We start from the raw sequence: 13,114 nt of genomic DNA, 5'->3' as shown, positions 1-13,114 counted from the left end.
GAAACACAGACTGATTTGACTCAGAACAGCAAGCTCTTTTTGGCAACAGATCCAAATTCAACCCACCTCCCAGATGCCTTCTCTTGGTGGTCCTTTACCTTTCTTTAAACTTTGTGCGAGAACTACAATGATGATCGTCTATGGCTACGTGACACTGAGCAGAATACAGATAATACACAACCGAATATTGCTTTAAAACAGATCATAAAAAGGAGCATTTAAATAGTAGATGTTTTTCAGCAGCAGTGAACTGCTGACTTAAAAAAAACTGACCATGGGTCTGGGATGTGAAAGTCTACAGATTTCAAATTTAGAAAGAGGCGGAAAGAGGAAACATTTCTGAATAACCAGAGCTGCATCACAGTTATAGCATATTACAGGGAAGATATGACAGGAAACCACGGAGAGCCTGCTCTCTGCAGAGCTCTGTTGCTCAGGGCAATTTTGCGGGAACATTGATCTGAATACAAATTCCAGTTCTCCTTAAATTTCAGTCTGACTTCCACTCCACTCCTGTCACTGTAAACAATTGTTTCTCCCTTAATGCCATAAAATGAAGGAACAACCTGATGCTTTATCCATCCCTGGGATGACCCCACTTTTTGTTTCCCCTGGATTATTATTGAAGCAATTGGCCTCAGCCTTTAAAATAAAGTTTTATCATGCATGTTGTCACAGGTTGAGACAGCCATGGTTATGCATTGATTCCTGCTTGATTTCCTTTAGTAAAACAGCCTAAGCGAAAGCAATAACTTATTAGGTGAGTTCACACTGCACACAGATGACTTAATTCCCTCTGCCCTGACACTGACACTTGGTCTAAGCCGAGAACAGACAAAGATCTCCCAGGCAGAGGTGGGAGCAGGTCTCAGTGGACCAAGGGCAGAGATGACTGTGGACCTTGAGTGTGCTGCAGCTGCGTGGGCCAAGAGAGAACCAATGGCCCCTTAGGTCTCTGCACTTGTTTTTTTATTAGAGCCATTTTATTAAGTCAGCATTTAGAAATGTTTACTCCCTTGTCCATGTTTATTTTCTTCTCCTTTGTGCACCACGGCAGGAGGGTGTGTGTGGGGGAAGAGGAGGATTGAAAAGGTTAGACAGATGACTTTCTAGAGCAAATAAGGGGATGGTGGAATTTAATACATTTCCTGCTCATCCCACTTTGCACAGCACATCCATGGCTGAAGAAGAAACAATGACATACAAGACTGTGCACAGATGTAATAAGCAAACATGCAAATCTAAAAGAACTACAAATCAACTCCTTCTTTCCATGTAGACCGTTGACATAAATTGTTTTACTTATACATACTTGCATTTCCTTCTATCAATAGTCATCAGACAGTATTTCTCTGGCAGAAAGGAATTTTCCATTAAAGTGGAAATGTGGTCAATGTTTTTACTGTAACCAACAGATTTGTTTCTCTCTGTAAAGGCAGGTTTCTGTTGTCTCTTTTTTTGTTTAGGTTTTTTTTACATCATTTTCAGACCCACTTAGCATTAGGAACAAAAACATGACCGGCCTAGCATTGTCACTGTAACAGTTATATCAATATAGGCACATGAATCCTAATCTAACTGCAATACTTTATGTAGACTTAAATCAACCAGCAAAGCCTAAGGTTTAACTTGTGAATTCTTTCAAATAGGTAAGAAGTCAACATCGACTTTCAAAGCCTCTCAAATGCAGAGCTGACACAGTCAGTGCACCACCTGAGGTGGTTCTGCATGAGATGCAGTCTTTACTGATGGACCACAGCTTCCCTCACCTGCTTAGTCAGATCATTACCTCTGACAGCATCTGTTAGACAAGCAAGCACCTGGGAGACTGATCTCCGAACACGGCCGCTGTTGTGTGTTTCAACAACACATCACAGCCCACCTCAAACAACGCTGTGGGTGGGAAAGAAAACCAAGGTTTCTTTCTGCTTTAAAAAAAAATTAGTTTGTGCAGCTGTGTGACTGGAGAGCTCCTACACATGAGCAGAAAAAGATATTCTACAACAGATATTTCACAACTAACACCCACAAGTACTACTCCATAACAATAAGTTCTAACTACAGTCCCAGCTCTATGGACCAATCGAGTTGTTTTCACAGCTATGGCAGTGTGTCAAGTAGCCAAGTACCAGTCATGCCTTGTCCCTCTTTTCCCATGAGTGGACAAAAGAAGGCAGGAAGTCTCCGAGGGGCCTGGCTAGACTCGGACCAATGTGGCCTGACTACTGATAGTACCCAATACTCGACCAGTTCTCATTCTGGAAAAGGGAAAACAAGAGTTAAGCTTCTACTGGATACAAAGGGACATGGAATAAGATTGAGGGCATTGTGATTGAAACGTGTTACAGCTAAACAAACAGATCAAACACTCCTATCAGTTGTGATACCAACCAAAAGTTGTAATATTGTAAAAGCAAAAGTCGAAAAACACAACACTGCTGTCTTTATACCAAATGTTGTTCTGGAAAGTGTAACGTATTGGTTTCTCTTTTAAAAAGATCTGTGCGTAATTTTGACATTTCATATTTTTCAAAAGGGACTAAATCTGTTGCTAAAACATAACTTTGGTTAGGATTTCTAAAGTAGGCTCCTAAGTGTCATGTCAACAGCAAAACTGCGATAGACAGACGGTGACATTTTTGCTCATTTCAGATTTTCCTTTTAGTGTGCAACATCACATTTAATTTCAGGGACATACGGATGTGTGCTTTGTGGAAGGAAATAATTCTGAGCCTTTTAGACGCTGTGGTTTGCTCAGTCTTCTTCTGTTTCTTGAGCTGCAGTAGAGATCAGTTCTAAGCCCAAACATGAGCCATGTCACTGACTCAGCAGGAACATCAGTTGCCCTATTAAATGGAAACTCACTTGATTCTAACCATTCACCCAAGATGGCAAACTCCTGAAATGATGCTACTTTTATCTTCAGACTGAAGTTCAGACTCAACTGAGGGCAGTCAGTAATGTCTGTTGGTTTATATGGGCTGAGCATAGACTTGTTAGTTTCTCTAAAATTGTGCATTTATTCTGCCACTATGTCCTTCTAGTCCTGAAGTCAGGAGAGCATTTCAACAGCAGCAGTTGAAAGTCACCCCACAAGGGAGTGACACCACCGGATTTTCAGTCACTTATCATAGGGCCATGATAGGTGTGTGTTCAGCCATAGGTGTGTGGCTATTAAATACTGAAGACACCTTCAGAAAGGCATCATTCTTAGGAAGTATCAAACAATTGCTTTTGCCTTATCCTGATAAAAATCTTTGCTTATAGCACACACACACACACACACACACACACACACACAAAAGATGAAAAGGGGATATGGTGAAACGTTTCAGGCTATCAAGGCGGTTTTCAGAGGAAGACAGCGGGCTCCTACCGAGCTCCCACTTAGCAGCAGCAGGCATTAAGGACTGGGTATGATGGGCCCTTGTGAGTCAGTACTCACCACTGTAGAATCGGATCAAACAGCTGAGATCTGAGTTCGCTGCTTCTTGCTGCACTCGCACAGGGTCCGAGTAGCCCAAAGCTGCAAGGTAGTCATACACAATTTGTAGAGGACGTTCAGCCGCGTCCAGCCTCCTGTAGGACAGAAGATAAGGGAGGGGTGATATAACAACTAGCTTCCCATCCATGAATGCACTATGTTCAATGGGCTATCTGAAGAATCACTGCCAAGGACTGAACTAGGGTTTCATGTGATACATGTAATACTCTATTTCAGTTCCTTGAACTTCTGGATAAAGATCTGGATTTGAACCACAAAAGTTCTAAACATAAAGGGGATCAATACATTATGTACAATTATTTCTTACCTATTGCTTTGATTTTATTTATTGTATTAGATGTTTTTTTTAAATAATGTGTTCTTTAATCACATTAACCGTTCTCTTTGGCACACACGTAATAAGTGACACAATTTTGTTCCACTGTGTATGTTATATAAACAAATGTAATGACAAAATGAACTTGTTGAAAGCAGAGTTGGTCGATTTGTACCATAAATGATATCTCAATATTTTTTAGCTGAACAGTGATACATGATATTTATCTCAAGATTCTTTTTCTGGAAAGTAATTTAAAAACAATATCAGTTCACAATCAAATCCACATGGGCCAAATATGACACAATACTATGACTATCAGCCAGCTGCACAATGTCAACATGTGCATGAAAAAACCCTCCCCTTTTTGGAAATAGAAAACAATACTAAATAAAATTGTCCTTAATTAAAATAAAATACATTTAAAATTCCTTTCCTGCAAATAAAAATACATATACAGTATGTGTATTGTGTATTGAGGCAGTTTTGGAGTTTTGCTCAGAGAGGGAGAGCAGCAGAGCATGGTGAAGAGGGAGTGAATGTGAAGAAATAAAGCAGAAAAAGGCTAACTGGCAGCTCTATGGAAGTAGTGTTTAATGTTATCCCAATGCAATAAAAACTATATTCATTTTAACTTTATTGTCTTATATCTTGCTTGAAAATATATCAATATATCTTAAAAAGTATATATATTTCCCAGGCCTAGATCAAAGTGCAAAATAATAATAAAAAAAAAAATCTAATTGGTTCCAACCCTTCAATGGTCCAATGCGCTTTTACAAACTCGCTATATATTGCATTTTCAGTGGTGATCCAAAAAGGAAACAGTCCCTGGTCCTTTTTTGGGGGGCTGTGCCTGACCATCTACATGTGTCATATGGTCTTAAAGCATTCACCTGCAGTACACATGTTATTGTCGTGGTCTGACTCAAGTACAAGCTTAAAATGATGTTTCTTTTCAGGGTAGCTGGACCCACACCCACTTAAGGTTTCAGATGGAGATGCTTGATGATTTGAGAGGCTTTAATAAAAAGTTGCTAACACCTCAGAGAAGAGCCAGTTGTGATGTCTTGGAGCCTCTCTTTGGAGGAAACTGGGAGGAAAACCCCAGGCATACCCAGAACATGTGGGAGGGATTACATATGCCATCTCCTGGGGACAATTAGGAATCCCAAAGCAGCACATTTTGCTGGGAAAAGACAGAAGACTCCTCTGCTCACCCTGTTGGCATTGCAAGGTTGAGAGCTTGACTTAAAGATGGACTGAGAGGAACAGATGTCCTGGTTTCATCAAGTTTCACTTGCACTGAAATCAATGTATCTTCAAAAATAATCTGACCTGATCTGATCATTTGTGAAATCGTTCATATCTCTTACTTCTCTTCTTGTGTTTCTTCGAAGTGAACATAAACGTTCAGTTGGGATCTGTTGGATTCTTTTGAGTGCACAGCAGTACTGTATTGAATAGATCCAATGAAGACACTGGTGCAGCACTGCAGCTGTTGTATGGTGGATGCATGTGTTTGGCCCAGTCAGAGTTAGTGATGCAGGTTCAACATAGACTGCTGTGCTGTACATAAAGAAAGGGAGAGATCTGAAATACTCTTGACAAGTCCCTTACCCACGAACAATTCAAGTCATGAGCTGGGCTGAACTGCACATTTTCCAAAAGGTAGGTCAAACACAACTTTTCTGTCATGACTTTGCATTTATTTACCTGACGAGATCTCCATGAAGCTGAACATAGAGTCCCTGTCCGTCCCTCTGAGCACACAGCTCCTCCACTGTGGTACTGGTAGAGCAGAGCACCAACTGCAGGTCCGTCTGAGGGGTTGATGAGGCCTGTGGGCCAGAGGCTGGTGGTTGGGGGTCCACTGTCCCCCCATACAGACACACACAGCCCCGTTGGGTGTCCCCCTTGAGCCAATCCCTCTCTCGAGATCCAAATCTTGTCTTCCTTGTCACACAGCCACGACTCCCATTCCGCTTTATGTTGCGCTGCTGACATAATATAGTCATTATAGCACGCATGTTGAACATTTATTAGGTGCCTAAAGAGCTTCCAGATGGTTCAACATGTCACTATATGGAATGGGGGGCTTTTTGATGGTAGATAGCAATTTGATGGAATCAATATTCTACTATCTCTCAAAAGAACCCAAGTAACCATGGGGCTGATGTGCAGGTGAATGTGACCATTCTAGAAATTGGCAACCCTCCCCCCCCGTGTTGTTGTATTTGGGTAGACATGGGTGAAAGAAATAAAGAAATTAAAGTTGCTGTTAATATCTATCATAACAATAAAAACTTTCATTTGTGGAATAAACCTTAATCTTTCCGAGAGCTTTTTGTTTGCTCTTGCCATTATCACTTGAAGTGATTCCCGGATGTGCAGTTGCCTTTTATTCTTCCTGAAATTATGCAACACTAGACCATGATTGTGATAATGGCTGATGTGCTTATAACATAACAGTAAAATCAGCTGCCCATAAGAGACTATCACAGGCACCAAAAGAGGATTACAACAAAGCATTCATTCCGACTTCTTAAGAAGTTTACAATATTGATTAAAAATGTTGTAACTTCAGCTTCACTTGAGCCTTTTTGTTATAGTATCTCGGTCACAATTGTCGGGGCCCAAAGCCAAATTTTGTTCTATTGTAAGTGATTCTGTTTTAACTGACTGTCAACAACCTAATTTAGCTGTCAAAACTACTTCATCATTTATTTAGTTCCAATAGCAATGCACAGATGTTTTTGGATGATATCAGATCTGTCAAAAGACATCTGCAAATAATGTGGCATAAACATGTCAGACACTGATGTTCATCTATTATGTCAAATCAATTTTATGCTGGCATCTAGTGCATCTGACTATTTATTCAGAGAGGGGTTTTTTTTATTGGGGAGAGCAAGTCAACTGTTGGACATTCATGTGTTTTTCCTTGGTCTAACATTAAAGAGAAGAATGCGATAGTGGGAGTCATACACTCAAAAAAAACCCACCAATAACAACAACATCAGTGTCACAATCAGCTAAATTGTTATTTTAAACATCAGCATTGGAGTTGGCTCTGATTTTCACAATCGGTACATCTCTAGTTTAATTACTTTTAAAGAAATAGCTCTCAATTACTTTTCCTTTGATTAAACTAATCAATTCACTTGGGTAACCTCTTCCTATCAGTAGTCATATTAATGAGATATAATGTAAAGAAAAAGCATATGTAAATGTGTGGGCTAAATTGGTTCGCAACATTCATTAGTTAGCTAACTGAAATTGTATTTCCATACATTATGTGGAAATCAACATGTTTATATCAAACAAATAATAAGTTCTGATAATTCCAACTTCTCTTTCAAAATTTAACAGCCTTATTATGCTGATGGTTGAAGAGATGAGAATGCAGCAGTTAAGGTGTCAGTTTAAATTTCACACCTGTTGAAATACGTTTCAATAACAGTAAATACCTTCTCGTCTTCTATCAAGATGTCTAAGGAAGACATCAAATCACTCATGATTGCTGATGTTGAATAACTTAATGGCCAAACTAGTTGACGACAGATGTTTCTGCAGCTCCCAGGTGTGCATGCGTTTACATTAAATAGTAACTGGGCTGTTCAGTGTATGTTTGGTTAACCTGGCCTGAGTCAGAAAGAAATAGATAAATATGCTGCATTTTTTTTCCCTTCTGAGAAAATACAAAGAGATTTGTCAAGCAATGGTGGGGTTACTTTGTAGGCTTTATGATGTTGTGGTGTGTATTGTGTTACTATAACACAAACTGTTTCCTTCAGCAAATCGAAAATCTTGGCCATATCTTAGTTTTTAAAAAAAAGGCAGACATGAAGGGTTTGGATATGTTTCCTGATTTAAATTAACACATCAGGGCACAATTCTTTAACTTAGGTGCCGCTTTAACAGCTAAAAGAGAAATGTAAAGTTTGCTATAAATTAAAATAATAATAATTTTACTTATTTTAAATGGGTACCTCTTTGATTTTATGATTTGCTGAACAGCCTTTCATTGTGCAGCCTACAATAATTTTGAGATCCATACACATCAGTTGAATAGAGGCCAAATTGCGTGGATCGCCCAAGCACAAATAGTCACACCGGGCTCCTTCCTCTGGGAGTTATGTGTTATTATGTATCTCGTCTAAAATGTCATACTAACTGTTCAGCAATAGGCCTTCCTGTAAAAGCTATAACTGCACCCAGAGAGTGCGTGTGTCAGTGTGGATTGTGGCTGTTAATTGGCTCTGGTACATTCCTCATTTAATGGCAGTCATCCACAGATCAATCATCAACCAGGGGTATAAATCACTGGGTGTCAAAGGCATTACATAATATTACTAGGATTCGTTTCATTCTCGTGCACTTTGCCCTGTTTGAATCCCCAATTGCAATGTGAGGAAAATCTCTGACATGTAATACAGATGTAAACTAGAAATATGTGTCGACCACGGTGTCATGTTTGAATCATCAATTGCAGCACAAGAGGATAAATCCTCTCGTGTGACTTGCCTTTAGCACTCTTATCCCTGTTACAGAGTGAGCTGCTGGACCACTGCGGCTGCCGCGAGCTGCAGTCCGATTCAGCCCCGCTTGGTGGACCACCGTGTCCGGCTGCCTGTCTATGCAAGCCCCGTTAACTCCGACACCACCTCTTTCTTGGATGTCCGTTTTGGTGTTAGTCGCCTCGACCGCTGCGTTATTATCCAGGTCCTCCATCGCCATGTATGATCCCCATTAAGAGCGACACAAAATTAAAAGCGCCGTCCCGGTGTGCGACACACAAATTCCCATGGAGAGGAGAAAATTCATTCTGTGTCGGTGCAGCGACGCCATATCCAGACTGAATCTGACCGCTGTCAGATAGGCCTGCCCGAGAGCTGATCAATAAACATTACATGGGCGGGTTCAGGGTGGTTACTGTTCATCAGCCGCTGCCCCTTTTTGAGGGGAAGCATAACATGTACGGTGGCTGGTAGGGGTCAAACACTGGGTAATTGATGTAAAACGACAAACGTTTAGAAAAAACGCATTAAAAAAGCATTAATCAGAAACGCTGCACATTCAAAAGCAAGCACAAACTCCTGAAACAAATGCAAAGACACAAACGCGCTGCAAAGAGGCAAAAACAGATGCAAATGCATCAAACGCGTTGCTAGAACAGAAAGTGTGACTATGTTGACCTGCCCAGGGACTGCAGATGGAAATGAGCAAAGTGCTGTAATCTGGTACGATGCATCTTCCCTCTGTGAGGTTAATGTTATTGTTTGTACATGGTCCCTTACAACTAAACTAATAAACTAAACTAAACCAACTAAAGTGAAACTTAATCTTAACTCTTAATCTTTGTAGATGTTGATGTTGTGTTTAGCCTGTTCTGTGTACGAATATGTGTAAATGTAGGCCATTATGCACATTCATTGAACAACGTGCAAATCCATCCACTTCGACACGTAGGCCCTACATCAGCTTCTATGATGTTTTAACTGACCCTTACCAAACATTAAAACATCTGAGATGATAGAGACGGACCAGCTTTGTCACTGTCAATATCGGAACATATGGGCGAATATCAATAGTTTTTGCAATAATACTGAAAATGTAGTTATTAAACACACAGATGTAATAAAGAAAGCTATTTTTTATTCTAATATTACATTTTATGTCCTAGAAGTGCACTATGTAGTATGAGGAAGAGGATTTTGTTCTTCATAAATTGATTTTATAACTGAGCATACAAAACAAACAAATTTTCTTCAGAAATATGGATCAAAACATTTAGGTAAGAAAATGTGTCGAAGGTACATTGTCACTGCAAGCTAAGCTTCATTAGACCTTTTAAAAAAGACCTGGTACCAGATTTTCAGGTGTTTGACTTCAGGAAAAAGGAAGGACTCTGTTTTCGTTCTTAGCTCCTGTGTGAACTGCGAGAGTCTAGGTGTGTGGAGAGGAGAGATGACTGTGGTATGGCTTGTCACTGTTACTCTCTGCAGCATTATTCCAGTGTCGCTCTGTCAAACTATATTCATAATGACAGATATGTTTGAGGGAAATTGTAGTTGTTTGAATTTTAAAAAAATGAATAAAAAAATGTGTATGTGTACACAGACATTTTTTTTGCACAACTTCTCCTGACCCCGCATCTCGCCTCCTGGGGGGGATCATTGTGAAATTGAATCATTGTGAGATTGCAACAGTTGACAAAACTCTGAATAAACACTCGATTGAAAGATTGTTTTTAACGGTTAAAAAAAAACGTGTTTAAAATATAAACACAAATACGCTTTACTTGTGGGTTTTAACTATGCAAAAATTGATTTTAAAAAATTGATTGTAAAAAATACATTAAGCAAAAAGTGCCAAACAAACAGACTGAGCTCTAAACAATACCAGCCTGGGCCTTTCAGCTCTGTGATAAACTGTTGAAACAGCTCTGATACACTCCAGCTCCAAACTTCATCTACCCCAGCCTCCTCTTATGTAGGACCTGGAACCAACCATATGGGTGTGGAAATCAGTTCACTCTCAGGTGAGTATTATTGGTTCTACAAACAACACAAACTATCTGCAATTAAGCTAAAGCATGTCAAAATACATTTCAGTTAAGTAAATACTGATACTAAAATACTAAAACTGCTTTTGAAATAACATTTTTAATCTCAACAATCTATACATCCCTCCACTTCTGTCAAGCATGGCACCTTCCACTTGACACTCCCCCCATTAATTATATGAACCCAAGGCTGGGTTCAGCTCTGGTTGACAGAGAATAGTGCACTTAAGTCTGTGGTGCAGCAGGTGACTGGCAAGATATATTTGATGTGTAGTCAATGTGTAATGTGTATCAAAGTACAGCCTTAGTCCCCAAAAGCTCAACATGTTATCTAGTCTAATATAGGTGTTCTGTCCGTTTAAACGTTGCAATTACCATGTGCATTTGTAATGTGGTTAGACTTTTGTCATTCTGTTAGCATGTAGCTGCAGCATTTCTTAGAAGTATGAGCATGTACTTAAGTGACTATGTGTGGCGTTAGCATTAGCCTGGGTGTTTTGTGTCATACATTTCTTCTGAGCTTGTAGCATAGTATGTTGCTTAGCTTGAGCATTAGCCTTGTTACTATGTTTTATGTAATGCAACTGAGGTAGCATAGCATGTAGCATAACATTAGGATGTAGCATAGCATTAGCGACAACTACGTATTATTTTTTATATATTTGCACTACGCCAGAATTTACCATTTATTAATAATTTGTATTTCTTTTAAGGATGAGACGGGCTTCAGAACCAAAATTAGTAATTCAACGTCTGATAAACTTAGAAATTCACTCTGTCGCATCATCATAATGCATTGCTAACTACAGTTCTAAACTGTTTTAGATCAAAACAGTATTTTAGTGTTGAAAATTGGCCGTAGATTAACAGCAATTCCTTTCAATGCAACTTTCAAATAAAGCTTGTTTTCTTAGTGTAAATACTCGTGATATCTTTCTGATATCGTGGTGCAATACCATCACACTATAGCCTACATTAAAATAACACGCATAATTTACCTCAACAGTGTCTCTGTCTCTCTGGATTACTTTGCTTGCTATTTTAGTTTTGTAATGTAGCATTATAGACTGTAAATATTACGTGCAGCATACACTCACAAGTTGTCATTAACATTAAAGTATAAAAAATACCTCTCCTTTGTCAACCAAATGAAATTGTTGAGTTAAATTACTCACACTTTCTTTGTCTTGTGACCAGACGATAGCTGCTGAATTCAAAAGCAGAAAAAAGGCGCAAAATAACATGAAGTGCTCTTTAATTAAAAACTGGCTAATTCTATTGAATTGGATACATTACAAATTCTCTTAATTTAGAATTACATAAACATAAAGATTATATTTAATGCAACCAAAATAATCAGATACTATCTTAAACATTTTTGTTTGAAAGTTACTTAAATAATTGCCACAAAATCAAGGACGCATTTATATTGATTTTATCAGATATATGAAGTTAAATGTACATGACTACAGAATCATTTATTAGTGTACCGGGTCATATTGTTGTTGGTTATGTTTAACGTGATGTTTGCATGCTGCGCAAATACAGTATAGGATTATTAAGATATGCGTACTGGCTGATAATAATTGTGCCCCCCCCCCATGCATTTCATATGCCCCCCGTAAGAATAAGGTCTGGCGATGGGTCTAAGCATACTTACTGTTCAGACACAGCTTGTCAGGTACAAATGTCAACTGGTGAGTTCACATCCTGCATCATAGTTCACATACAATGCAGAAGAGGAACAGTGGTGTTAGAGAACAAATGCATCTGAAATATGAGCAGTACGATCAGAGGAAGAGAAGAGGTCAGAGGACTGATAGCAGTTTGTGCTTACTGTAGGTACGACATTAAGCACACTAACTGTCACAGTCAGTGTGCTTAATGTAGCACAGATAGGAGTGGTCAGTTCCTTGATACCTTCAGAGAACTGACACTCCTATCTGTGGTGATTGTGTTTGCAGAAAGTCACAATGGACCATGGTGGGATGGCTGCTGTCGTCTGATCTACCAGCAGACCAGATTCCTGTGATCTACTGTCAGGAGGGTCAGGAGGATGTCCTGCTGCAGGAGACAGGGACTGGATGTGCTCAGTTGTATTGCTTCATGGTGATATCTTCACACGGCCAAGCCAGTTCCAACTGAGACCTGCTGGATCATTGTCGACTTGTTAAGTTACAGAATGTAAGGCTGGGGGAAGTGCAGCCCATGAATTCATGTTCTGTGGGTGATTTGTGTCACAATAATGACAGTTTATTAGTTCGCCTATCAACTAAGGAAGGATGGGTGAAATAAGCAGTTCAGAGCCAGTACAGATGTTTAACATGTTGTTGCTCCTCACACTGAATCAAATAGTACGCAGGAAGCGCAGGGAAACTTGTAGTATATTGCTGCGGTCCGTTTAACTCGAAGTCGGAGCTGGGAATAACGTCATACCCAAGTTGCAATTATTTAAAACCATGACCATTATTTGCACACTCCAATATTTTTTGGCAGTGGCTAACGTGATTCTTAACATGCACTATTCTCAGCATGATAAAAGATATCCCTGGTTAAGGACAATTTAATTCCATACAACTTTATTCTAAACAATAATAATAATTTATAAAGCAGAGATTTACTTGCTACATGGTTGATTGTAATTGATATTAACAGTAACTATGTTCTCTTTAAATATCTTGGTATGCAATGAACCCACAAATGAATCAGCTTAAATGGAAATCAG

At 39.3% G+C, this 13,114-nt stretch overlaps 1 protein-coding gene across 2 annotated transcripts in view; it reads right to left on the bottom strand.

Annotated features, from left to right (window-relative positions):
- phlpp2 (PH domain and leucine rich repeat protein phosphatase 2) overlaps window positions 1-8,830 on the bottom strand; it is a 30,378-nt gene extending 21,548 nt beyond the window's left edge. The window contains exons 1-3 of one of the 2 annotated variants that reach the window (XM_079340139.1): window positions 8,349-8,830; window positions 5,538-5,821; window positions 3,446-3,579 (exon numbers count right to left, since the gene is read on the bottom strand). In XM_079340139.1, coding sequence (XP_079196265.1) covers window positions 3,446-3,579; window positions 5,538-5,821; window positions 8,349-8,561 — 631 coding nt within the window. In that variant the 5' untranslated portion in view covers window positions 8,562-8,830. The remainder of the gene's footprint in view (window positions 1-3,445; window positions 3,580-5,537; window positions 5,822-8,348) is intronic. The other variant, XM_079340140.1, reaches the window with a different exon arrangement.
- Between the last annotated feature and the right edge of the window lie 4,284 nt (window positions 8,831-13,114).

This window comes from Symphodus melops, assembly GCF_947650265.1.
Source record: "Symphodus melops genome assembly, chromosome: 3".
In the NCBI taxonomy this organism is placed as follows: Eukaryota; Metazoa; Chordata; class Actinopteri; order Labriformes; family Labridae; genus Symphodus; species Symphodus melops.
Note: the sequence above shows the minus strand (reverse complement) of the source record. Positions and strands in the feature narration are given on the sequence as shown.